The sequence below is a fragment of the Artemia sp. Qi Xiang Cuo genome, chromosome 7, assembly GCF_049724085.1.
Source record: "Artemia sp. Qi Xiang Cuo chromosome 7, ASM4972408v1, whole genome shotgun sequence".
Lineage (NCBI taxonomy): Eukaryota > Metazoa > Arthropoda > Branchiopoda > Anostraca > Artemiidae > Artemia > Artemia sp. Qi Xiang Cuo.
In genome coordinates this window covers 60,497,594-60,524,031 of record NC_142800.1, presented here as the reverse complement: position 1 = coordinate 60,524,031, position 26,438 = coordinate 60,497,594, and the positions used below count along the sequence as shown (strand labels likewise).

Sequence of the window (26,438 nt, the reverse complement as noted above, 5' to 3'; positions counted from 1 at the left end):
TCTCTACTGTAATTCGTAACTTTTGATGGGTAAGACTAAACTTGACAAAACTTATATATTTGAAATCAGTATTAAAATCCAATTCTTTTTATGCAACTATTGGTATCAAAATCCCGTTTCTTAGAGTTTCAGTTACTATTGAGCCAGATAGCGACCCGCTTACAGCGACCCTTACTTAGCGACCCTTGATTACAGTTCGTTACCATGAACTGTTTAATTTTCAAGAGGATTGACCAGAATGAAATGTTTCATAAAAGAAACATGCAATTTAAGATTTCGAGAGTGACTTTTCAAAAATGATCTCCGTGAGATTTAGACGAGATACAGAACTTTCTATCTCGTGTCTCAAATAGATACTTTTACGCTCTAGATGCGACCGACGTTACACCATGGCTATGTAGTTTCCAATCAGAGTTACATTTTCTCCAAAAAGACTTATTTATTCTAATTAACGGCCTTTATGATTAAGGGGTTATTTTTAAAGAATAAGAACAAAATTCGAACTTTAGCTTAAAGAGCAAGGTATTGACTAGGGGGCGAACCCCCTAATATACTTATTAAAAATATATGAAAATAGAAGTTCGTTACGTAAGTTAATTCGTAAGTTACGTATATTTATTACTAATAAAAATGTTCGTAAATAAAATTAAACATGTTTCGAGAAAGCCATTTAATCAAATAAAAGTGAAATTAACATGCATATTTTGTTTTAATGATTTATGTACAGTGAGCCAAAATCAAAACCTGGATTAATTGAAAAACGTTCAAAAATTAAATAAAAAAAAAAAGTCTTTTTTTATCAAACAGTTCGTCGTAACGAAATGTAAGTAAGGAGCGACCCGGCTCAATGGTAACCGAAACTCTTAAAAAACGGAATTTTGATAAAAATAGATACATCAAAAGAATCAGATTTTAATTCTGATTTCAAATATATAAGTTTCATCAAGTTGAATCATAACCATCAAAAGTTACGCGCCTGAGAAAACTTGGCTGATTCTCGAAAAAAGGGGGAACGACCCCATAAAAGTTATAGAACCTTAATGAAAATCACACCATTATATTCAGCGTATCAGCTAACCCTACTGTAGAGGTTTCAAGCTCCTATCTACAAAAATGTTGAATTTTCCATTTTTTGCCAGAAGAAAGGTCATGGATGCGTTTTTATTTGTTTCTTTTTTTTTTCCCAGGGGTAACCGTCTTGACCCAGTGGTCCTAAAATATCGTAGGAGGGTTCATTGGAACGAAAATGAAAAGTTCTAGTGCTCTTTTCAAGTGACCAAAAAATGGAGGGCAACTAGGCTCCTCCCACGCTCATTTTTTTCTCAAATTCACCCAATTTAAATTTTGAGATAGCCATTTTGTTCAGCATAGTCGAAAATCTAATAAATATGCCTTTCAGGATGACTTAATCCCTCAGAGTTCCCAGGGGAAGGGCTGCAAGTTATGAAATTTGCCCATTGCTTACATATTGTATTGGTTATTGGGAAGTATACAGACATTTTCAGGAAGGATTTTTTTTCTGGTGGGGGGGGGGCTGGAGGATGGGGTTATTCGGAAAAATCTTTCCGTGGAGGATGTTTCTTTGGGGTAAAAGACATTTCTATGAAGGGGGCGCCGGATTTCCAAGCATTATTTAAAAAACGATGAGAAATTAAATTAAAAAAAAAAAGTTTTTTCAACTGAAATTAAGAAGCAACATTAGAAGTTAAAACGAACAGAAATTATTACGTATATGAGGGGGTTCTCCCCCAAGTCCATACCTCGCTCTTTACGCTACAGTTTTTTTTAGTGCTTTCAAAAGACCTATCTATTCTAATTAAACGGCCTTTGTGATTCAGGGGTTTGTGAATTAATTTTTTTTTACTTTTAACATAAACAGCGTGCTATTGACTAAGGGGAGAACCCCCTCATATACGTAAAAAAAAAACAATAAAAAAAACAAGCGATACGGCTCAATAGTAATCGAAACTTTTAAAAACGGAATTTTGATGTCAATAAATGTATTAAAAGAATGGGCTTATAATGCTGATTCTAAATATATAAATTTTATTAAGTTTAGTATTACTTATCAAAGGCTACGAGCCTGAGAAAATTTACCTGATTTTTTAAAGAGGGGGAAAACATCCCCTACAAGTGAAAGAATTTTAAAGAAAATCAGACCGTCAGATTCAGGGTATCAAAAAACCCTATTACATGGGATTCAAGCTCATATCTGCATAAATCTGCAACTTTGTATTTTTTGACAGAAGAAAAATATACGAATATAGAAGTTCGTTACATAAGTTAATTTGTAAATTATGTCAGAACCAAATTTAGAGACAGCCATTTAGCAAAAGAAAAGTAAAATTTTTATGCAAATTTTGTTTACTTATTCAATGACGGTGATCCAAAATAAAAGCTGCATTAGCTAAAAAACGATCAGAAATTAAATAAAAAAACAAGTTTTTTAAACTGAAAGTAAGGAGCTACATTAAAACTTAAAACGAACAGAAATTATTCTGTATATGAAAGGGGCTGTCCCCTCCTCATAGCCTCGTTCTTTACGCTAAAGTTTGACTCTGTCTTACAACTTTATTTTTTAAAACAATAAAAAAAACTTTAGCGAAAAGAGCGAGGCGTCGAGGAGGGGACAGCCCCTATCATATACGGAATAATTTCTGTTTGTTTTAAGTTTTAATGTTGATCCTTACTTTCAGTTTAAAAAACTTGTTTTTTTATTTAATTTATATAACGTAAGTTAATTCGTAGTTACGTATAATTTTTATAACGTAAGTTAATTCGTAAGTTACGTATATTTATTACTGATAAAAATGTTCGTAAATAAAATTAAACAAGTTTCGATAAAAGCCATTTAACCAATTAAAAGTAAAATTAATATGCAAATTTTGTTTTAATTATTCATGTACGGCGAGCCAAAATTAAAACCTGTATTAATTCAAAAACGTTCAAAAATTAAATAAAAAAACAAGTTTTTTTTATCAAACAGTTCGTGGTAACGAACTGTAAGTAAGGAGCGACCCGGCTCAATGGTAACCGAAACTCTAAAAAACGGAAAATTTACCTGATTTTATAAAGAGGGGGAAAACATCCCCTACAAGTGAAAGAATTTTAATGAAAATCACACCGTCAGATTCAGGGTATCAAAAAACCCTATTACATGGGATTCAAGCTCATATCTGCATAAATCTGCAACTTTGTATTTTTTGACAGAAGAAAAATATACGAATATAGAAGTTCGTTACATAAGTTAATTTGTAAATTATGTCAGAACCAAATTTAGAGACAGCCATTTAGCAAAAGAAAAGTAAAATTTTTATGCAAATTTTGTTTACTTATTCAATGACGGTGACCCAAAATAAAAGCTGCATTAGCTAAAAAACGATCAGAAATTAAATAAAAAACAAGTTTTTTAAACTGAAAGTAAGGAGCTACATTAAAACTTAAAACGAACAGAAATTATTTTGTATATGAAAGGGGCTGTCCCCTCCTCATAGCCTCGTTCTTTACGGTAAAGTTTGACTCTGTCTCACAACTTTATTTTTTAAAACAATAAAAAAACTTTAGCGTAAAGAGCGAGGCGTCGAGGAGGGGACAGCCCCTTTCACTTTAGCAATAAAAAAACAATTTTTTTTTATCAAACAGTTCGTGGTAACGAACATTAAGTAAGGAGCGACCCGGCTCAATGGTAACCGAAACTCTAAAAAACGGAATTTTGATACCAATAGATACATCAAACGAATCAGATTTTAATTCTGAATCAGATTTTAATTCTGATTTTAATGCTAATTTCAAATATATAAGTTTCATCAAGTTGAATCTTACCCATCAAAAGTTACGCGCCTGAGAAAATTTGGCTGATTTTCGAAAAAAGGGGGAAAGACCCCCTAAAAATTATAGAACCTTAATCAAAATCACACCATCAGATCAGCGTATCAGAGAACCCTACTGTATAGATTTCAAGCTCCTATCTACAAAAATGTGGAATTTTCCATTTTTTGAGAGGGCGTAAAATTAATATGCAAATTTGGTTTTAATTATTCATTTACGGTGAGTCAAAATCAAAACCTGCATTAATTCTAAAACGTTCAAAAATTAAATAAAAAAAACAAGTTTTTTTTATCAAACAGTTCGTGGTAACGAACTGTAAGTAAGGAGCGACCCGGCTCAATGGTAACCAAAACTCTAAAACACGGAATTTTGATACCAATAGATACATCAAGAGAATCAGATTTTAATTCTGATTTCAAATATATAAGTTTCATAAAGTTTAATCTTACCCATCAAAAGTTACGTGCCTGAGAAAATTTGGCTGATTTTCGAAAAAGGGGGGAAAGACCCCCTAAAAATTATAGAACCTTAATGAAAATCACACCATCTTATTCAGCGTATCAGAGAACCCTGCTGTAGAGGTTTCAAGCTCCTATCTACAAAAATGTGGAATTTTCCATTTTTTGCCAGAAGAAAGATCACGGATGTGTTTATTTGTTTTTTTTCTTTTCCCCAGGGGTAATCGTATTGACCCAGTGGTCCTAGAATATCGTAGGAGGGCTCAATGGAACGGAAATTACAAGTTCTAGTGCCCTTTTTACGTGGCCAAAAAATGGAGGGCAACTGGGCCCCCTCCCATGCTCATTTTTTTCTCAAAGTCACCCAATTAAAATTTTGAGATAGCCATTTTGTTCAGCATAGTCGAAAATCTAATAAATATGTCTTTTAGGATGACTTAATTCCCCACAGTTCCCAGGGGAAGGGCTGCAAATTATGAACTTTGCCCATTGCTCAATAAATAAAAAAAACAAGTTTTTTTAAACTGGAAGTAAGGACCGATATTAAAAAAACTTGTTTTTTTTTATTTAATTTCTGATCGTTTTTTAGTTAATGCAGCTTTTATTTTGGCTCACCGTCATTGAATAAGTAAACAAACTTTGCATAAAAATTTTACTTTTCTTTTGCTAAATGGCTGTCTCTAAATTTGGTTCTGACGTACTTTACAAATTAACTTACGTAACGAACTTCTATATTCGTATATTTTTCTTTTGGCAAAAAATACAAAGTTGCAGATTTTTGCCGATATGAGCTTGAAACCTATGTAATAGGGTTTTTTGATACACTGAATTTGACGGTGTAATTTTCATTAAAATTTTTTCACTTGTAAGGGATGTTTCTCCCCTCTTTAAAAAATCAGGTAAATTTTCTCAGGCTCGTAGCCTTTGATGAGTACTACTAAACTTAATAAAATATATATATTTAGAATCAGCATTATAAGCCCATTCTTTTGATACATTTATTGACATCAAAATTCCGTTTTTAAAAGTTTTGATTACTATTGAGCCGTATCGCTTGTTTTATATATTGTTTTTTTTATTACGTATGTTATTACGTATATGAGGGGGTTCTCCCCTTAGTCAATACCACGCTCTTTACGTTAAAACTTAAAAAAAAATTTAATTAACAAACTCCTGAATCACAAAGGCCTTTTAATTAGAATAGATAGCTATTTTGAAAGCACTAAAAAAAAACTGTAGCGTAAAGAACGAGGTATTGACTTGGGGGAGCACACCCTCATATACGGAATAATTTCTGTTCGTTTTAAGTTCTAATGTTGCTTCTTGCTTTCAGTTGAAAAAACTTGTTTTTTTTAATCTAATTTCTGATCGTTTTTTAAATAATGCTTGGAAATCCGGCGCCCCCTTCATAGAAATGTCCCTTACCCCAAAGAAACATCCTCCACGGAATTAAAATCTGATTCTTTTGATGTATCTATTGATATCAAAATTCCGTTTTTTAGAGTTTCGGTTACCATTGATCCGGGTCGCTCCTTACCTAAAAAAAACAAGTTTTTTTTCAAACAGTTTGTGGTAACGAACTGTAAGTAAGGAGCGACCCGGCTCAATGGTAACCGAAACTCTAAAAAACGGATACCAATAGATACATCAATATCTATTGATACCAATAGATACATCAAAAGAATCAGATTTTAATTCTGATTTCAAATATATGAGTTTAATCAAGTTTAATCTTACCGATCAAAAGTTACGCGCCAGAGAAAATTTGGCTGATTTTCGAAAAAAGGGGGAAAGACCCCCTAAAAGCTATAGAACCTTAATGAAAATCACACCATCATATTCAGCGTATCAGAGAACCCTAATGTAGAGGTTTCAAGATCCTATCTACAAAAATGGGGAATTTTCCATTTTTTGAGAGGGTGTAAAATTAATATGCAAATTTTGTTTTAATTATTCATGTACGGTGAGCCAAAATCAAAACCTGCATTAATTCAAAAATGTTCAAAAACTAAATAAAAAAAAAAAGTTTTTTTTTATCTGAAAGTAAGGAACGAGGTTAAAACTTAAAACGAACAGAAATTATTCCGTATATGAAAGGGGCTGTCCCCTCGTCAACGCCTCGCTTTTTACGCTAAAGTTTTACTTTCTCACAACTCTTCTTTTTAGACAATAAAAACTTTAGCGTAAAGAGTGAGGCGTTGACGAGGGGACAGCCCCTTTCATATACGGAATAATTTCTGTTCGTTTTTAGTTTTAACGTCGTTCCTTACTTTCAGTTAAAAAAACTTGTTTTTTTATTTAATTTGTTTTTATAAAAGATTTGCATTCTTTATAACTAGGTTAAATTGCAGCTCATGGTAGGTATCCTGTCTTCAAACTTATTTTTAGATTCCATCATACTGATATACAATATTTTCATCCGATTTCTAATTTTGGTCATTCCGTGAAAATCAAAACAATCTAGGGAAGTTTTATGCTATTTTAACAAAGTATCTTAGTGTTTCCTCGTGATTAAAATCAATCTTGAAACCAGATATCGTGAGAGACAATGCAAAAACAAAATGAATACCAACTACATAAGAGTCACGAAATACAAAGTTTAATTTTTAAGTCGATACTAAATGTAATCACCAGTAGCCTTAGACAGTTATTGAGTAGCCATCGAAATATCATTTTTCAAGAAAACCTTGATGCATAAAATACACATGTTTCTTTTCAGGAACTAGTTTATTGATTATTGGCATTATATGTTCGAGGGTGATATATATATATATATATATATATATATATATATATATATATATATATATATATATATATATATATATATATATATATATATATATATATATATATATATATATATCACTTTCCATTTTGGTTATCCGCTTGGATAACCAAAACGGGCTTAGAAAATATAACTCACTTTTACTGACCGAACTGTCAGATCAACACAAACCTTGAACTCTTAACTAACTCATGTGAATGTGGGCTTACTTGAACTTTGACTTTTCTTCAACAAGGACTGACTATAAAACATCTATACACACAAAAAGTAAAGACGCCTCTCCAACCCATTAGAAGAATGACCGTCTAAAACTCAATTCAACAGAATCCAGAAAGTAAAATCAATGAAGAAAGATTATGTAAGATAGTATGATGATTTATAGAGAAATATTGATGCTATAAGCTAATGTGTTCTCTTGGTCATATTTAAGCTTGAAAAATTAATGCATTGAAAGCGCGCGTGAAAGTAGTTTATATATAGGAGAATCAGGACATTTATGTAATAATCAGGGCCACGGGCCTAACGCCTCCCTCCTAAGATAAATGGCCGCCGCAATGCCCCACTGGTCACAATCTCTAAGGACAAAAAGAAAACACAAAACACCAGCTTCAAAGCCTCCAATTATCTTTTAGTTTTCTATCTTACCTCTGGTCAATATCTCCAACAACTACAAAACAGCTTGGCAACAGGTTCTACTACCATCCAACATGTCTCCAATGTAGAACAATCGGGATAATGGGCTGTATAGCCATCGCAACCCAGTTTTGGATTTCGAAGAAGGGAATTGGCAAGATTAGTCAAAAATATTCCTGTATTATTTATGCAATTCTTGGGCCTTGCCTAAGGGAGGAATTCATATATCCACAAACCCAGCACCAAAATGAAAAAATCAAACAGGGACAACTCGTTCATTATTTATCAGAGATTCGTAGCACGATTAAATAAGGAATTTTCTTGCCCCCTCAAATGTACATTTCAGAGAAACGAAAAATGGGGCCCTGGTATATGGGACGATATAAGGCGTCACGAAGGATTGGCTCAACTAGCCTGTTAACATCCAACAGTAAAGAAAAAATCGACATCTGAAATAAAGCAAGACTTCACAAATGGCAGCGTTAGAAACTACTCAATTGGTAAGAGTAGGTGTCCTATTTTGCCTTTCTTGAGCTCACACCCATCCAATGTGGGGGAGTGGGTTCCTGATCTCTGATCTCCTCAATAAAAACTAGTCAGAAATACAATTTTATGTGGTATTTGTGCTTAAATTTCTGAATTTAGAGGCCAATTCTACTTTTGTGGGGAAAATAGATGGTAACACTGATCTCTTTGAGCCAAGATATCTTTCGGAAGAGGCCTCTGAAACTCAATCAACCCAAGTAGAGAACAAGAGGTAGCCTCTTAGTCATATTCTTGGTGTGTATGACCACAACCCTGACCTCTGAAGGCGTCCCTAAAACCTTATTATCTGGGCTTCTACACAAAGCCTCTGTGAGGAATTGAAAGTAGGGAGAGTCCATCAATTATTGTAATCTGGATATCTAGAGAAGATGTTGTCGGATCCCAACCACATGGTGTAAAGCAAGAGTAAGCGTCTTGTGTGATTTTTAAAGAGTCCATATTTAGTCCGACCTCTGTAAGAGGGGGGAGGAGGAGGGGATTTCTATCTCTTTATTCTATTTAGTATAAACTAACTACTATAAACTTAGGGCTAGCCCTAAGACAAACTTTCTTGTGGGACCAAAAAACTCCGAAACCTGATCTATAGTAAATCTGCGAGCGTTCAAATGTTCAAAAGTTCTCTATTTAGAAGAAAAATTAGATAAGTGAAGATGACCTTCAAAATTTGGACCATAACCAAATGATATGAAAATATAATTGCGGATAAAATTTTTAACTATACAGTGAATGCTCACTGTTTTAATTAAAAGTTTTACCTGTTTTTACATTTTCCTTTCATTGCAATTATAAATTTAAAGCAGTTTGTTTTAACAAATTATCTAAAGTAGCAGTGGGGGAAAGCAGAAATTTTTTTTGGTTTAAGAACAATTACATCCGGGCAATCAAACCAAAGAAGAGCAAAGTGTCTTTTCCTTGTGCCACAGAACGAATTCCATTCTCAAAGAAATGAAGTCATGTGCATCCAGTTATAACCTAATTCTCTGAAAGTAAATACTTTTCCTGGAACCTGGCCTAGGGAAGAGAAAATATTTGATTTTATAGGTCAGTGATTTCCTATAACTTTGGATCTTTGACATCATTTTTATTGTTCTATGGCGGGGAGAAAGAGGAAATGATAATCTAGTTCTTTAGTTCTTACCATACCTATAAGATATCCCCCCCCACGACGAGGGAGGAAGGTTTTTACTAAATAAACTAATGGAGCTAGTGATCAGAGTGTAGGAGGTAGAAATGGGAAAAGTATATTTTTGTACCAGACATAGAAACATTTAGAAGACAAAAAATGTCTCTTTCCCGTTACCCGAAGCAAAAAGAAAATAGAATTCCTTTAATTTCTCGTTTTTTAACATATATTTATTCAGGCTGAAATTTTACTTTAAAAATAGATGTCAAACGCTTAGCCAGAAATTGATCTTAAGAGGAAAGTCAATAAAATTATTAGGCAGTTTAAAATATTTAGCTTTCTGTATAATGAATTTTTAGGTAAATATACAAAAATTATCAGGAAATACTGACGGATATTTTAATGTAATTTCTCTTTCATTTTTGTTTTGGGGTTTTGTATTTATACAAGGTTCTAGGACCAGCTTGAAAGGCTTTAAATTTACAATTAGTTCCAGAAACCAATAAAGCACTTTGTTTTATAACCCACCTCCGGCCCGTAAAGACTGTAATTGTTCCAGATTTGTATTTAGGTTTCACTGACTTAAGGGATTCTAATATGGATTGAACTAACCTTATTTTGTAGGTATTTTTGAATAATTTTACTAGTGGCCATGTATTTCACAAGTTTTACCAAACAGGTGAAAGATACCACAGGTAAGGATACCATAAAAGAGCTTTACAGTAGACGCTCTACCTTGCCAGGTAAAGAATCTAATGCATCAAAATCCATTTAGGCAAGTGGTACTCCCCTGAGGAGTCCTAGTGGGAGGTAATCACTTGGAAATATTTCGTTAGATTAGAGGTGCTTTTTCTTGAAAATTTACAAGAGCTTACGTTTATTAATGACGACTTTGAATGGATTTTGACATTTCGATTTGGTTGACGGTTTGGTTATATTGTTTTCTCCTAGGTAATTGGATAGATAAGTAAGGTCAAGACCTCGTTAAAGTGCACTTTTATCTCAATTGCTAGAGTAGGAGAACAGTTCTTTTCTTCTTCTTCTTCCTTTTTTCATAGGCAGCGCAATAGCGCTGCCTAAGTAAAGAACGATATTGGCACAAGGTATTTTTTTTCTTCGTCTTAGACCAGGGCACTTCGTATCGAAGGAGTTGTCGTAGAAACTTCGAAAAGGGCTCATCCGATTGGAAATTGGATTGGTTTGTGCCCTTTTTAAAAATCGAAAGTGATTGGAAAACAACTAATACCCCTCCCATGTCTATCATTTCCCAAAACACATCCAATCAAAATTTTGAGATAACCATTTTGTTCAGCGTAGTTGATTTCAAGATAGAAATTATGTTTTTGAGAAGGACACTCCGCCACAGCCCTCAGTGTAAGGGTTGTAAGTTATGCCCTTGGGGCATATAAGGTTTTTTGTTATAGAAAGCGTTGTCATAGAAACTTAAAAAGTGGCTCATTTGATTGGAAATTGAAATGGCTAGTGCCCTTTTAATAGACTTTTAATTACACATCCAATCAAAATTTTGAGATAGCCATTTTGTTCAAAGTAGTTGAAAAGTCCGGAAATTATATCTAAGAGGAGGATACTTCCAACACAGCCCTCAGGGTAAGGGTAATTTATGCCCTGGGGGCATATAACGTTTTTATTGAAAGGTTTGTCATAGAAACTTGAAAAAGGGCTCATTCGATTGGAAATTCAAAGGGCTGGTGTCCTTTTTAATATTCGAAAGTGATTTGAGGGCAACTTACCCCCCTCTCATGCCCACCTTTCACCCAGACACATCCAATCAAAATTATTAGATAACCATTTACTTAGTTGAAAGTCCTGAAAATTAGGTCTTTGAGGATGACAACCCCCTCACAGTCCTCAGGGCAAGGGTTGTAATTTATGCCCTGGGGGCATATAAAGTATTTATAGAAAGCTTTGTTGTAGAAACTCAAAAAGGGCTCATCGGATTGGAAATTGAAATGGCTAGTGCCCTTTTTAATAGTCGAAAAAGATTTGAAGGCTTGATATTTTTATAGAAAAGATCGATGTGCACACAATGTCTTATTATTATTATTATTATTTTTACCAGGGCACTTCGTATCGAAGGAGTTGTCTTAGGAACTTCGAAAAGGGCTCATTCGATTCAAAATAAAAAGGACTAACGATCTTTTTAATGGTCGAAAGTGATTGGAGGGTAACTAGTCCCCCTCCCACGCCCACCCTCCAATTTTCCCATTATGTTTAAATATTAAATATTGCCTTGATATTGAATCAAAATGCACTGTGTTAATGCTAATTCCCAATAAGGCATCTCAGTAGTATCCCAAGAACGACTCAGGATATTATGTTCAAACATTCGGGGCTACTTCTGCTCTTAAAATTTAATCAAGTCAAAATAGCGTAAGTGTATCCAGGCTATCAAAGAAAGTAAACAGATTTTTTTTTGCGAATGGTATCAAGTTTTCTGCTTCAGATCAACTAGAGGAGGTATGAAACCAAATTAAACACTGCTATTTGTGTCCAGATTTTAAAAGGGTGTATGTTGTTAAAGATTTTTTTAAATTTTTCTCCAGCATACAAATAGCAGGCCAAACTATAAAGTCTTAAAAAACGAGAAGACTTAAATAATTATTTTCTTTTTCCCTGAAAAGACTATGTCAATATAAAACGAACAGCAATTTAAAAAAAACTTTTTCCACAAATAAGTTTTTCAACGAAATGTAAAGAACTCCATTAAACCAAAAATGAGCAAAAATAAAGTAAAATAATCTACCAAGCGTGAAACTACCACAAATAAGCACCGATAAATAAATGAAACCCAAAACGAACAGAAATTACAATAAATAACCGAGTCAAACTCAAAACGAGCAGAAATTAACATGAATACGGTTCAAAACCCCTATGCCTTCCCAAGGCCTAAGCATAATTTGCACTTTACTGAAAAAAAAAATACAAATGAATGTGCATTGTCAGTTTACATATACTGATATTTGGTAATCAAAACGTTAATATTATTTGATTTATTAAAGTTATAAAAATAAAAACATTTATATTTTTTTTAGTCAAGTGCAAATTATGTTCTGGCCTTGGGAAGGCATAGGGATTTTGAACCCTACTCATGTTAATTTCTGCTCGTTTTGAGTTTGACTCGGTTATTTATTGTAATTTCTGTTCGTTTTGGGTTTCATTTATTTATCGATGCTGATTTGTGGTTAGTTTCACGGTTGGTAAATTATTTGATTTACACTTTTGGTTTAATGGAGTTCTTTCCTTTTCTTTGAAAAACTTATTTTGTGGAAAAAGTTTTTTTTAATTAATTCTAACAAAATAATTACCTCTAACACATCATCATTTCATGTTTTTTAGCGCCTATGGATTAATATTTTGGATTCAGAATCAGATACCGTTAAAAATCCAAGGAGTCGGAGTCATAACTTAGAAAATTAAGTGAATAACAGTTAACAAAATGATAAAATGTATAAATCACAAATGACATCTTGAAAATATCAGCTACCCATCCTTGCCCGTGGCCTTGAATTAGTTTTGTTTTGTCGGTTTTGTCAGAGTTTCATTTTAAAGCTCTTCCAGAAAAATGTCGAAAAATAAGAATCAATCTGTAGAGGTATAATTCAGATTAAACTTTCCTTTACAAAAATGGGCTTTTTTGCCTAAACTTGAATATCAACTAGCTTTAAGGAAAGAATTTTCTTTATTTCCTTCAAGAATTTCCTTCTGGGAAAAACATTGAATATCATTTCGAGTCAAACTTCACAAAAAGGGCAACTCATTCATCTTGTAGAGACTCAATGATAATTAGTTTAAAAACCACTTGGACGAGATCATTTTTTTCTATTAAAAAGAAGAAAAGAATCGCTTAGAACCACCCATATTTATACTTCAAAAGCATCTAGATTTAAAATAAGAACGATAAAATCAGAAGTTGGGTATAAAATAACCATTCTTTTGATTTAAATCAATATTTGTAAGGGGGGGGGGGCAGGATTGCACTTTCATATCCATTTCTCCCCTATAAAATACACAAAATCAGAGTAAAACTTACACTTTCCAATGATTCCTAGAACCTTTTCTGATAATAAAAGAGGAAATTAGAACCTTTTAAAGGATATAATTTGGCATGGGACCGGCTATGTAAATATTTCCAATGGACAAACGATTGTTAAAGCATGTGTCTAAGGGATTTATTGAAAATTCTAATCATCTGCATTATTTTAGCTTAGAAGAGATTAATTATTAGAAGTTAGGAAGGAACCATCATCCCAATCTATCTCCTTGGATGTGCCACTGGTTATCCGTATAAAGATCTTACCATAGTTAGGATAAGCAGGATGAGATTCGAAGAGGACAGTGGTGACTCCGTTTACTAATGGTCCATATACAACGTAGCTATGACCTGTAATCCAGCCAATGTCAGCCACGCAGGCAAAAATGTCTCCATCCCGAATGTCAAATACTTGCTGAAAACGAAAAATATCTAAATCTTCATTTTATTAAGTGCCTGTGAATGCTTTTTGGATGAGTTTAGCTCTACCAGAATTTACGAAGCTCTATTACTAATTAACTCTATTACTAGTTTTCAAAAATAAATTCATATATTGTGTAAAAGCACAAAAAAAAAAAATAGTAAGAAACATAGGCCTATTTTGACAAGGTTTAAGAGATCATACGAGTTAGCATGGTATCCAAAATTGCCATAGTAAAGGTTACGAAATACAAAGCAATATATAAAAATACAAGGTAAGGAATACTAATTTATAAATACTTTAATGCAACGAAAGACAACGTAATCACAAATGATTGACAAAAAACAAGCTCAATTTTGACATTATTTCCCTTTTTTCTTTTCGTGTGTTTCCCAATTTTTATTTTGAGCACAAAATTGAGCAGCAAAATTTATTGAGAATGATCCTCTTTATTCAGAACATTATATTAAAATAAGTTTTTTTTTAAATAAAAGTAGAGAGTGAACACTGTCTCATATTGTCCCCAAAAGCAGCCACTGGGCTCTTTGAACATGAGGCAGTATCTATCAGGATTGTATGGGCGAGGTTTAAAGGCCAAAATAACAACATGACCGTCCTTAGCGTATACACTCCAACCAGAGATACGCCTGAACACCTAAAAGATCAGTTTTACAGTGAAATTCAGATGGTAATTGATAGGTCCCCCGAAAAGACATACTCGTGATTGGAAGCGATTTTAATGAGAGAATTGGTGGCAAGCTGAATGACTTTGAACAAGCGATTGGTAATCATGGCGTCGGTAAAAGGTGCTCTAATGGAAACAGACTACTCCTGTTCGCAATGCAGAACAATCTTGATGTGGCTAATACTGGGTTCAGACCCAAGCCCTGTCACACATATACTTGGGAATCCCGCGATGGAAGAGTGAAAGCTCAAGCTTATTACCTGGTTATATCGCGAAGGTGAAAGACCATGATGTTAGACTCAAGGGTGCACAGAGGTGCTGATACAGGATAAAAAAATGGACCCGACCACTTCTTATTACAGACTAGGCTAAGGTTCAGACTCAGCATGCAGAAGGCGCCCATGCCAAGTCACAAAATAGATGTATCTAAATTAAAAATATATAAATACCGAGATTCCTTTGTCCTTAAGCTTTCCAACCACTTTGCCACCCTACAAGCCGACGCTGAAGGAATTGATCAGAATTCCAACTCATTAGTATGCCCTGCTTCCAAAATAGAGAGAAAATGGAGGATGTAACAAACATCCTCGAAGTTTTAAAACGAAAAGCCAAAAAATGGATCTCTGAGAGAACGCTAAAACTCTGCAAAGAAGAAGGAGATAACGAGCAAAAAGTCCGCTGCATATAAACCACTCCGTCAGGAACTACAGCCGACAGAAAGGCCTACTGGTCAAATATGGCCGATGAGATGGAAAAAGCCGCCTCACGAAATGATACAAGGAAACTTTAAATAATTTCTGAGACCACACTGGCTAATCATGATAAACAAAAAATCGCGAAGAAAGGAAACGAGGACAATTAACAGCCAGTGAAAAAATTGAAAAATTATGCAAATATTTCGGTCAAGACCTCCGCTTGACCGTCCTCAGTGCAGAATAAAACTGATAAAAATATAAAAACCAAACCTTAAAATAAAAACACGAAACTAAAATTGGACGACCCTTTCCTAGTAACGGTGAAAGGGTAACTCAGTGAAAGTAACGGTCGTCCAATTTTAGTTTCGTGTTTTTATTTTAAGGTTTGGTTTTTATATTTTTATCAGTTTTATTCTGCACTGAGGACGGTCAAGCGGAGGTCTTGACCGAAATATTTGCATAATTTTTCAATTTTTTCACTGGCTGTTAATTGTCCTCGTTTCCTTTCTTCGCGATTTTTTGTTTAAGGAAACTTTAACCGTTTCTTGGAGAATGTACCAGGAAGAGAAAGCAATCTACCATCCCCCTGCTTAAAGCGAAAGACGAGAAACTGCTCACAAGTAGGGAAAAACGTATCGAAAGGTTGCTGGCACACTTCCAATAATTGCTGAGACTGGGAATTACTAGCAGCAGAAACCAATACCCCATTAAGTCACCTAACCCGTCTGAAAACCATTCTTATGAAAATGTGTCTACGGACCCACGTACTAGAGAGAAAGTAGTCCAGGCAATCCAACTGCTAAAAAACCACAAAAGTCTGGGAATAGATGGCATCTCTGCTGAGCTGCTAAAAGTTCTGCCTGAGTCGACTGCAGATGAGCTCCAGGAAATTTTTACGGATGTATAGGACAATGAATACATTCCTGATGAGTGGAAGACATCGATAATTGTCCCTATCTTCAAAAAAGGAGACCAAATAGAATTTAAAACTACCGTCGCATATCCCTCATCCTGATTGCTACAAAAATGTTCGCAATTATACTTCTAATAGGTTCCAAGACACTAGAAATTTCCGAACACGACCCAACCAAGCAGGATTTAGACCAGACATGGGCTGCTGTGATCAGGTCTTTAGCTTCCGACAGGTCCTAGAACATTGCTCGAAACTCCAGCAGGAGACAAATCTTCATCGACTTCATCACGGCCTTTGACTCGGTCCATCGGGACGTCATATGGGTCGCAATGAGAGAGGACGGAGTCCCTGAGAAGATGATCAGACTGTTGAAGGCATACTACAATGGAAAAAGGCCCAAGTTAGAGCTGATACTGAGCTTCCAGATCTGGTTCTGATTGAGGAGGGTGTACATCAAGGATGTGTTCTGTAACCGACCTTATTCAACTTCGTCATTGATTAGATTCTATTCGACAAGTATAAAGGTGTGGAAGTGAGCCCGTCCTTCTATGTCACAGATATTGATTACGCTGATGATGTGGACATACTTTATGAATCTGTTACGGATGCCCAGGCCATGATTAATGAAGTAACAAGCAGAGCACTTTTGACTGACCTCCAAATAAGTCTACCGAAGACGACCGAAACGATGCGGACAGCTGGGATGGATGACACCCCTGTGGTCCTAAATGATAGTCAAATCGAGGACGTTCAGTCGTTTATATATGTTGGCTCAATGATAAATGCAATTGGAGATTCATCAGAGGAGATCCTCAGCATGGAACGTCTTACTGCAGCTAAAGAGCTCGCTTTGGAAGCGTAGCGAAATCTTTTCACGCACAAAGCTACGAGTTTACGAAGCCATGGTACTCTCTGTTCTTCTCTATGGGTGTGAACTTAGTCACTGAAAACAGCGAAAGTGTCAACTTGGACGTATTCCATCACAAATGCCTGCGATATATACTAGGCATTCGCCTCTCAGACAGAGTCTCGAACGAAGAGGTCAGGAGAAGAGGTGGGGATCGCCCACTTGACTCTGATGTTGTCAAAATGAGGCGTCTGAGGTGGTTTGGCCACACCATGCGGAGATCAGAAGAGCATATTACAAAAAAAATGCCTCAGATGCCTTCAACTACCAGAATGGAAGAAGAAAGCAGGAGGAAAGAAGAAAACATGGCTTAGGACAGTCAAGGCTGACCTAGAGCCTATTGGGGGTTTCAAAAGTTTGGGCGACGCTGGGATCGTCACTGGCTTGAAATTATTGGAGCCTGCCACCCTGGAGCGAAATCTCTGGAAGGAAACATGTCGTCGTCTGCTGGGCGCCACGATGAGCCTGGATACGGCTTGAACGTGCAAAAAGTAAGTAAGTAAACAAGTCCGTAAAATAATCTGCTAATCTCCACCTAATAGCTTGTATGCAACTATGCTGTACGCTATAACCGCTGGGTTTATTGGATAAATGGTCAATAGCAACGGTACAATTTTTTTTATTATTTTGTTTTCTGGACTCCATGTATCTTCACAGGATTATACCGAACGCCAGTGCGACTTTTGGGGCTCGGAGGCTCCAAAAATACCCTTTTACTAGTTTTCAGAGTTTTTAATTCGCTAAAATTCTTTCCTTACGTGGGCAAAATCGTTGCTTTGCCGGAGAAAATGCCATAAATCGGCACGCAACTTTCTGCATGCATGCATAAACATTCTTCTCTGCAAAAAAAATAATAAAAAAAAAACAAAAAAACTGCATTTTGTATATAGACTCAACATTGTATCCCTTTTGGTGGTATTTAGCTCTCCTTCTAAAAATTAAACAAATTTGAAACTAATGAATTTAAGTATAACATAAATAGTAGTTTCTGTTGATATTGTACTCCAAATTTTTTTTTTGTGTTTTGGTTTCAATTGGTAAGGGCCACTCTTTAGTAAGTTACTCCTAGTTTTTTTTTATGGAAATTGTCTGACCCAGTAATCTTTTAAACTCGTGGGAGGCTGCGACACCCTCCCCCTCAATCCTTTTTTTCACGTTTAACAATACTCTACTCATCCAATCATCCAAAAAATGCAACCCATAAAAAAATTTTCAGGAGGCCTGAAATACATAAAAAAAATAGGGTCAAAATTTTCAGTTCTTAAAAGGAGGTTTTCAACCATTTTTTCTCAAAGGGGATATCATCCGCACCTCTCCCTTCTGCGCAGAGATGCAAATGAACGAAACATTTTATGTTACATCTAAAATAATACTACAACAAGAGGGGAGCTGTCACCTCGCAGTCCCCATATCACAGGTTTAGCCCAAAATAATCCTGAGAATGAAAGAGGGTAAGGCAAAAAACTCCTCCCACTCCAATTCTGAAAGCGCAATGAAATTTATAAGATTTTGGCCAAAAAATAGAATTTTGAGAGAGTCTGGCACCTTCGATGCGACCATACTATGATCCACCGATTCTCCTTTCATATAACTGATGCAACTATAAACAATTGTAAAGACTTCTATAAAGCATAAAAAAAACGGTTAAATAAAGTTTAACAAAAACTTTCTATATTGTCCGTTTATTTTCTACGGGTTGCATATAACTTTGGGAATAAATACACCGCCACGCGGCAGCATGGCCTCTGAAACAGGGAAGCTAAATGTAAGACTTCTCTACAATTATAAATCGACCTGTCGTCTCAGATTTTTCACTCGATTGCAACCGAAATAGTTAGTGTATGCCAAGAATGGTAAAAAAAACACCACTTCTTTGTGCCAGAATCTCTTTTGCTAGTTGAAAACAGCACTAGTATTTTCAACTCCGTTCGAATGATCTCCCTCCCAGCATTCTACGATCATTGCTCCAATACAATCGCCACTAAAAAAAACAACAACAAACAAACACGCGCCCATGACGCGCCAAAAAAATATTGTTGGCATGTGTGTAACCTGAATGCTAAGCGTAGATTGGGACCCTATGTGGACATGAAAAAAATATTGTTGGTATGTGTGTAACCTGAATGCTAAGCGTAGATTGGGTCCCCATCTGAAAATGAAAAAAATATTGTTGGTATGTGTGTAGCGCATGCATGGTTACCGCTAGGGAAACAGTCTAACCATTCACGGCTTTAGGCATACGTGAATAAGTTCTAAGGCGAGAGAGGAATTTAGGACAATTTTTGGAGGCACCCACCTCACCTGCCCAGAGTCTCAGGCAAGCGACCCTAAACTAGGAAAAGTGGACATTTGCTCAGATTGCTGAACTGAGCTGAGGCAATGAATAGATACTATTGGGAAAGTGATTGGAGACGCTGGGCATCCGTGAGCAAGTGCTAAATTGAGAGAGGAATTTCGGACGATATTTGGGGGCGCCCAACCGCCCAGAGTCTCGGGCAAGTGACCCAAAAATTTGATAAATTTGTGAAAAATTGAAATTTTCTCAGAATGTGGGGCTGAGCTTAGGCAACGAATAGGTACTATTTGAAAGATAAAGATGGCTTTGAACGATTGTTTGCCTGTTATTTCAAGCAAATTAATGGTCATGTGTCGATTCTAAATTCTTGGCCAACCTTCTTAAGACCATAGGCGGGCGTGCCTTCTTTGCCTCTCATTACAGGCAATCTAAAGGTCTAATGTCAATTTTAAATTCTTGGTCAACATGCCTGAGACTCTAGGCAGGCATGCCTTTTTAAAAAACTAACAAACAAGTATGTGTCCAATAAGAGAGTCATGCATACTCCCGCCATTTACCCGTGCCCCAACCATTTAAACATTTGCCTCCCAATTACTTGGACTATCTGTCTTGGCTTTTCTCTGTCTACAATTAGCCATGTCTTGATGCAACCTATGCAACCTACTGCAAAATACTTGATAACTTCAATTCACGAAAATCCAAAGAAAAAAATTTAGAATATTGTAAACAGGGGCTTAAAACATCTAATACCAGGGTCTTCTAACATCCAGAATTTGACAGGTTAATTTTCATCAATAACACTGCCTTTCATGGGGTGTATCCCTCTCTTTTAGGGTTAAGTGAATTTTCTTGGGGTCGTAGCTTTTGATGAGTAATTCAAAACTTAATAAATTTTACATATTTGGAATAATCATAAAATCCAGATCTTTTGTTCCAAGGATTGTTAACAAAATTCCTTTGTTTGAGAGTCTCGGTTGTTATTAGCATGAGCTGCCCTACACTTACAGTTCATAATCATGTTCTGTTTGATTTGACCAACAATTTCTGTTGGTGCAGCGCAAAATCACTGTCCGTTAAAAGAATTGGTAATGCTTTCCTTTAGATCTTAAAAAAAAAAAAAAAAAAAAAAAGTTTTTTTAACTGAAAGTAAGGAACGACGTTAAAACTTAAAACCAACACAAATTATTCCGTATATGAAAGGGGCTGTTCCCTCTTCAACGCCTCGCTCTTTACGCTAAAGTTTTTTATTGTTAAAAAAAAACAGAGTTTCTCGAAACTTGTTTAATTTTATTTACGAACGTTTTTATTAGTAATAAATATACGTAACTTACGAATTAACTTACGTAACGAACTTCTATATTCATAGATTTTTAATACGTATATTAGGGGGTTAGCCCCCTAGTCAATACCTTGCTCTTTAAGCTAAAGTTCGAAATTTGTTCCAATTCTTTAAAAATGACCCATTAATCACAAAGGCCGTTAATTATAATAAACAGATCGTATGAAAGAACTAAAAAATCTTTGGCTTTAAGAGCGTAGTATTGACTAGGGGGTGAACCTAATCTCATGCGTAATACTTTCTGTTTGTTTTAAGTTTTGATGTTGCTCCTTACTTTCAGTTGAAATTATTTTTTTAATTTAATTTCTGATCTTTTTCTTTAATAATGATGGGAAATCCGGCGCCCCCTTCATAGCAATGTCCCTTCCCCCATGAAAACTTCCTTCATGGAAAGATCCTCCCATATACCCCCCCCCCCCCACCTACCAGAAAAAATCCCCCCTGAAAACGTCTGTATACTTCCCAATAACCAATACTATATGTTAACATTGGGTAAAGTTCATAACTATCTGCCCTCCCCCCGGGGACTTCGGGGGATTAAGTCATCCTAAAAGACATAGTTATCATATTTTTGACTATGCTGAACAAAATAGCTATCTCAAAATTTTGATCGGGTGACTTTGGGAAAAATATGAGTATGGGAGGAGATCTAGTTGCCCTCCATTTTTTGTCACTTAAAAAGGGCACTAGAACTTTTAATTTCTGGTCCAATGAGCCCTCCCGCGGTATTCTAGGACCACTGAGTTGATACGATCAGCCCTGAAAAAAAAAAAAAATAAAAAATAAACTCATCCGTGATCTTTCTTCTGGCAAAAAATACAAAATTCCACATTTTTGCAGATAGGTGCTTGAAAGCTCTAAAGTTGGGTTCTCTTATACGCTGAATAAGATGGTTTGATTGTCATTAAGGTTCTATAACTTTTAGGGGGTCTTTCCCCCTTTTTTCGAAAATCAGCCAAATAATTGCGTAACTTTTGATGGGTAAGACTAAACTTGATGAAACTTATATATTTGAAATCAACATTAAAATCTAATTCTTGTGATGTATCTATTGGTATCAATATCCCGTTTTTTAGAGTTTCGGTTACTATTGAGACGGGTCGCTCCTTACTTACAGTTCGTTACCACGAACTGTTTGATAAAATTTGGCACAGTAACCATATACTTAACTTTTTTCTGTTTTTACTTTGCACAGATTTTCAGAATGATTTTCCATAAGGCAGTGTCAAAACCAGGAGTGAAACCACACGATATGGCTTCTCATCTTTTTCGTCATTCATTGTTTTTATTTTCTTGTTTTTAGAATTTTGAAAGCTTTTAATTCATTCCTCAAATGCCAATTTTACTGTATTAGAAAGGGCAGGTTCTCACTTACTTGAAGGTACCACGATATCATCCCAAATTCATCTTTAGGAATGATGAAATCAAAAGAGTCAAATTGCTTTGCCTCTTGGGAAATCATTTCTAACTAAACCTTTCTTCGAAAACCCACAGTGACTGAATGTGATCTAGATGAACAACCAAGTTTGGAAGTAATTTAAAGCAACCAAAACGTTCTTCAATCGAGGTCAATCATCCTTATAAAAGTGACAAATAAGATCTGCTACCAATTATAAATAGCGTCTATAGATGGGACGCCAGAAATTTTTTTGTCACTGTTCCAGAGCATGGAAAATATGGTCAGTTTCATAGGCTGCAGCAGGACTAACTAACTTATGCCTCTAAATGAAAAAGGTTGAATCTAGCATTAGCGGTTGTCGTCTAAAAGTCCATTCACTCACCACTTTCTATAGAGCTTTCTCTCCTTAAAATGATGCTTGAGAAACACAGGAGACAAACAATATGATTGATGCAAGTTAAGAGAATATGTAGGAGACAATACTCAAGAAATAGCTTCCTTTGGCTCAACATATCCATTTGAAAGTCTGCCTAAGACTAAACGGCACTCCATTTTTATTTTTGAACAAGGTCTCTACACATATTACTACCCAAGAGGCATAAGAGGAGCAGTGGTACATCGGACTATTTCAACACACATGGCTATGATTGCTAAAGTCAGATATTGAAACAACTAGAGAATGCAATTGATATTTCAATAATCGTTATTATTTTCTGCATAGGACGGGAGCTTTACTACTTGGCTGGTTGCCATAATTTCTGGCCATGCTTTTATAGTCCAGGAACAGGATGCCTGTACAGCATGTAGGAGGTCCAGGATTAAGATAATTTCTTAAACCACATTGGCCTGCCATAAAAAAGAAAAAAATCTAAAGAAAAAAAGATCAAAAAAATATATTTTTTTTTTCAGTCAACGAAAATACTGAAAAACAAAGCGAATATTTAGGAAGGAGAACCGCCATCCTTCTTCAGCGCGAACAGAAACTTTGGAGAAAAATGCCAAAAAAATGTGGAAAGACAAAGAAAACCAAACAACGCGGAGAGTCAACGTGAAAAAAAAACGAATAAATAAAAAACGCATAAAAGCCAAAATTAGAAGATGAATAGAATTGAATGAAAATCAAAATTAGAAGAATTAAAACCAAAAACCTAACACCAAAGGCGAGTCACTTACCAATACCCACGACTAGCAAAAAATCCAATTATCTTTGACTAGTCTCTTCGGATACTAGTGAATGACTACCTGGTGAACAATTCATTCGCTAAGCAAGCAACCAACAATTAATTACACGGAGGAGCTATCAGCTATGTCATATGATTTCTGATATTTATAATCGCTTCTCGTGCAAAAGCTCTTTTAGATATGAAAGGTTGAGGATGCATTTCATTTTGTGAATACGAAGGTCATTCAAGGTTTATTTCAGGGATGACTAAAGTATTAGCTTCTCTTTTGAAAAAAACAAAATATGAGTCACTTATTCTTAAATCACCAGTATCTCTGTTCAAAACTAGAACAAAATTTTGGTAATTATAAATCTCAAGAGCCTCTCTGTATTGCTGGAAGATACCTTTGTTATTTGAAATTGAAGTAGCTTGGTTAATTAGAATAGTATGTTCCGGGTGGTCGTAAATGTGCTCTGCAAAGGCTGAGTCAAAATTTTATTTTTTTCCCCTCTTTTTAAGGGCTTTATCAATTGAAGTAGAGTGCTGAGGTTTTCACTCGGTTTAATTCTTCTAATTTGTTTTTATTGAATTTCATTAATCTTCTAATTTTGGATTTTATGGGTTATTTTTTATTGATTTGTTTATCACGTTGACTCTCCGCGATCTTTGGTTTTCTTTGTATTTCCACATTTTTTTTTTTGGCATTTTCCTAAAAACAAAGAAAATCGCATGTTTGCATGGGTGGCACTTATCTGCCTTTTTTTGCCAAGACTAGAAGGCTACCGCAAGACTGTAGAGATATTTAACGGCTAATTTAAAATCTACTGCTCATATCTACGTACCGTTTATAAAATCGTATGATAGCACTAAAATATTTTTTAGAGAAACCACATTTTTGGGTGCCTTAGAGTTGATTTATATAGAGATAGATATTATATAGAGATTTATAAAGAGATAGAGATATTATATACAGTTGATTTTTAGTGAGTAGTTTAAGCTTCATCCGTAATGCCTTCAAAGTGTAGTTTGCTCATTACTCCAGCTACGAAAGACTGAAAGTTCTTCCTGTATTATTACTAAGAATCAGATGCTACGCTGCTGGTTGCCACATGATACTTTGGTGTTTCTAATTTTCTGTTTGCGCTGAAGAAAGGAGGCGGTTGTCCTCTCGAAATATTCACTTTGTTTTTCAGTATTTTTGTTGACCCTAAAAACATCCATTTTTTATCGTTTTTTCTTTAGAATTTTTATTGTCCCGGATTAATGTCTGACTGGCAGATATGGCCTAATAAATTGAAATAACCACAAGAATAACCACAGGTACAAAACATAGCAACATTAATAGCCAAAGATACTTCTGTTAAAATGTCTTTCAATATCCAGAATCCAAAAAGTGAAAGAAGAATACCTTCTTTCCAGTTCAAAGACATGTCTCGAGCAAATTCAAATTCACGTTAGACTAACTAAATAGTATTTGGCATTTCGAAAGAGCGTTTGATGCATAGAAAAACCTATAAAAAGGGCCTTTTTACAGAATTAGGGTCAAAGAGGTTTTATTTGAAACAAAGTTGACGTGACGTTGCTCAGGAGACAATTTATCTTAGCTAAGGATCAGACTTTTGCCAAGTCACGACGTTTAACAAATTGAAAAGATGTTCCTTAAAAACTTATCTGATTAAACTTCAATAATCGATTGAAGTTCATTTCTGAAAAACAATTTGGGGATTTTGGGAAATTCTAATAAAAATACTTAGCTTTTAGATAAAGTGGTAAGAGGATTACAGCGAAGAGTGTCCAAAGGTTAGAAAAAGATTCGGCTATCCTATGAAAGTGCGTTTTCATAACAAGTATAGAATTTTTGTATATTTGTAAATAGGAATTTTACACCAAGACTCTACGATCCCTATATGATAAATACTGTTTCCACTCTTTTCCAAAAATATCTTCTAATATAAATATTTTCTGCAAACTGATATCTTTCTGGTCATATGGAAGAAAATTCCTTTTCACCAACCGTTGATAACCACATGCGGTTTGACATGGTATGAGTAGGGTGCCTCGTCTAGATTCTGGTCCTTTGTGTTCCTTGGCAGCTTTCCAAGGCAGATTACCAGACTGGTTATTGCTATTGTTGTCAATTGCATATGGAATTATCACATGCGCATTTTTTTTTAAAGTTGGCAAGATATAATGTGGTCAAACATGTTTTGAGAGTATGATCGAAATTATATAACTTAAGCAGACAGGTTTTTTTTGGTATAAAGTAGTCAAACATGTTTTGGGAGCATGCACGAAATTATGTAGCTCAACCAGTGTTTTTCGAGTCAACATCCGTTTTTTTTTTAAATCGAAAACTAGAGATTGTCAAATTGCGTATTAAGAAATGCTTTTGTAGGAAAAGCTGTCAATCACCCGTGTGTTATCCACAGTTCCATTTTTGAAGTTTGTGCTATCAAGAGTGGTTTCTGATTTGTTTTGGAGAATTGCCTTTAGCCAACAATAGTTTAGAAATAAAAAAAAAATTAACAAGAAATGGCTGAAAAGTGTATCCACAGTTCCATTTTTGAAGTCTGTGCTATCAAGAGCGGTTTCTGATTTGTTTTGGAGAATTGCCTTTAGCCAACAATAGTTTAGAAATGAAAAAATTAACAAGAAATGGCTGAAAAGTGTTTTGGGGGACAGGGGATGATTGTGTTCTGTATAATACACAAGTGATGTTTGGACAGTGTTGTCAATTTAAAATGGTTAAGAAATAAAAAAATTTAACAAGAAATGCCTGAAGTGTTTTGGGGGGAGACGGGATTGATTGTGTACTGTATAATACACAAGTGATGCTTGGACAGTGTTGTCAATTGAAAATATACTTCGACGTGTTGACAATTTAAAATAGTTCAGAAATAAAAAAAATTAACAAGAAATGGCTGAAAAGTGTTTTGGGGGGTGATGGGTTGATTGTGTACTGTATAATACACAAGCGATGTTTTGACAGTGTTGTAAATTTGAAATATACTTCGATGTGTTGTATACTTAAAATAGTTTAGAAATAAATAAAATTAACAAGAAATTCCTGAAAAGTATCTTGGGGGGAGATGGGTTGATTGTGTACTATATAATACACAAGTGATGTTTGGACAGTGTTGTCAATTTAAAATGTACTTCGATGTGTTGTCAATTTAAAATAGTTAAGAAATAA

General features: G+C 35.0%; 1 protein-coding gene across 2 annotated transcripts in view; it reads right to left on the bottom strand.

Moving 5' to 3' along the window:
• Positions 1–26,438, bottom strand: part of LOC148950517 (acetyl-coenzyme A synthetase 2-like, mitochondrial) — a 417,833-nt gene that overhangs the window by 173,489 nt on the left and 217,906 nt on the right. For both annotated transcript variants that reach the window (XM_089092452.1, XM_089092453.1), the window contains exon 6: positions 13,695–13,842. In XM_089092452.1, coding sequence (XP_088948578.1) covers positions 13,695–13,842 — 148 coding nt within the window. The remainder of the gene's footprint in view (positions 1–13,694; positions 13,843–26,438) is intronic.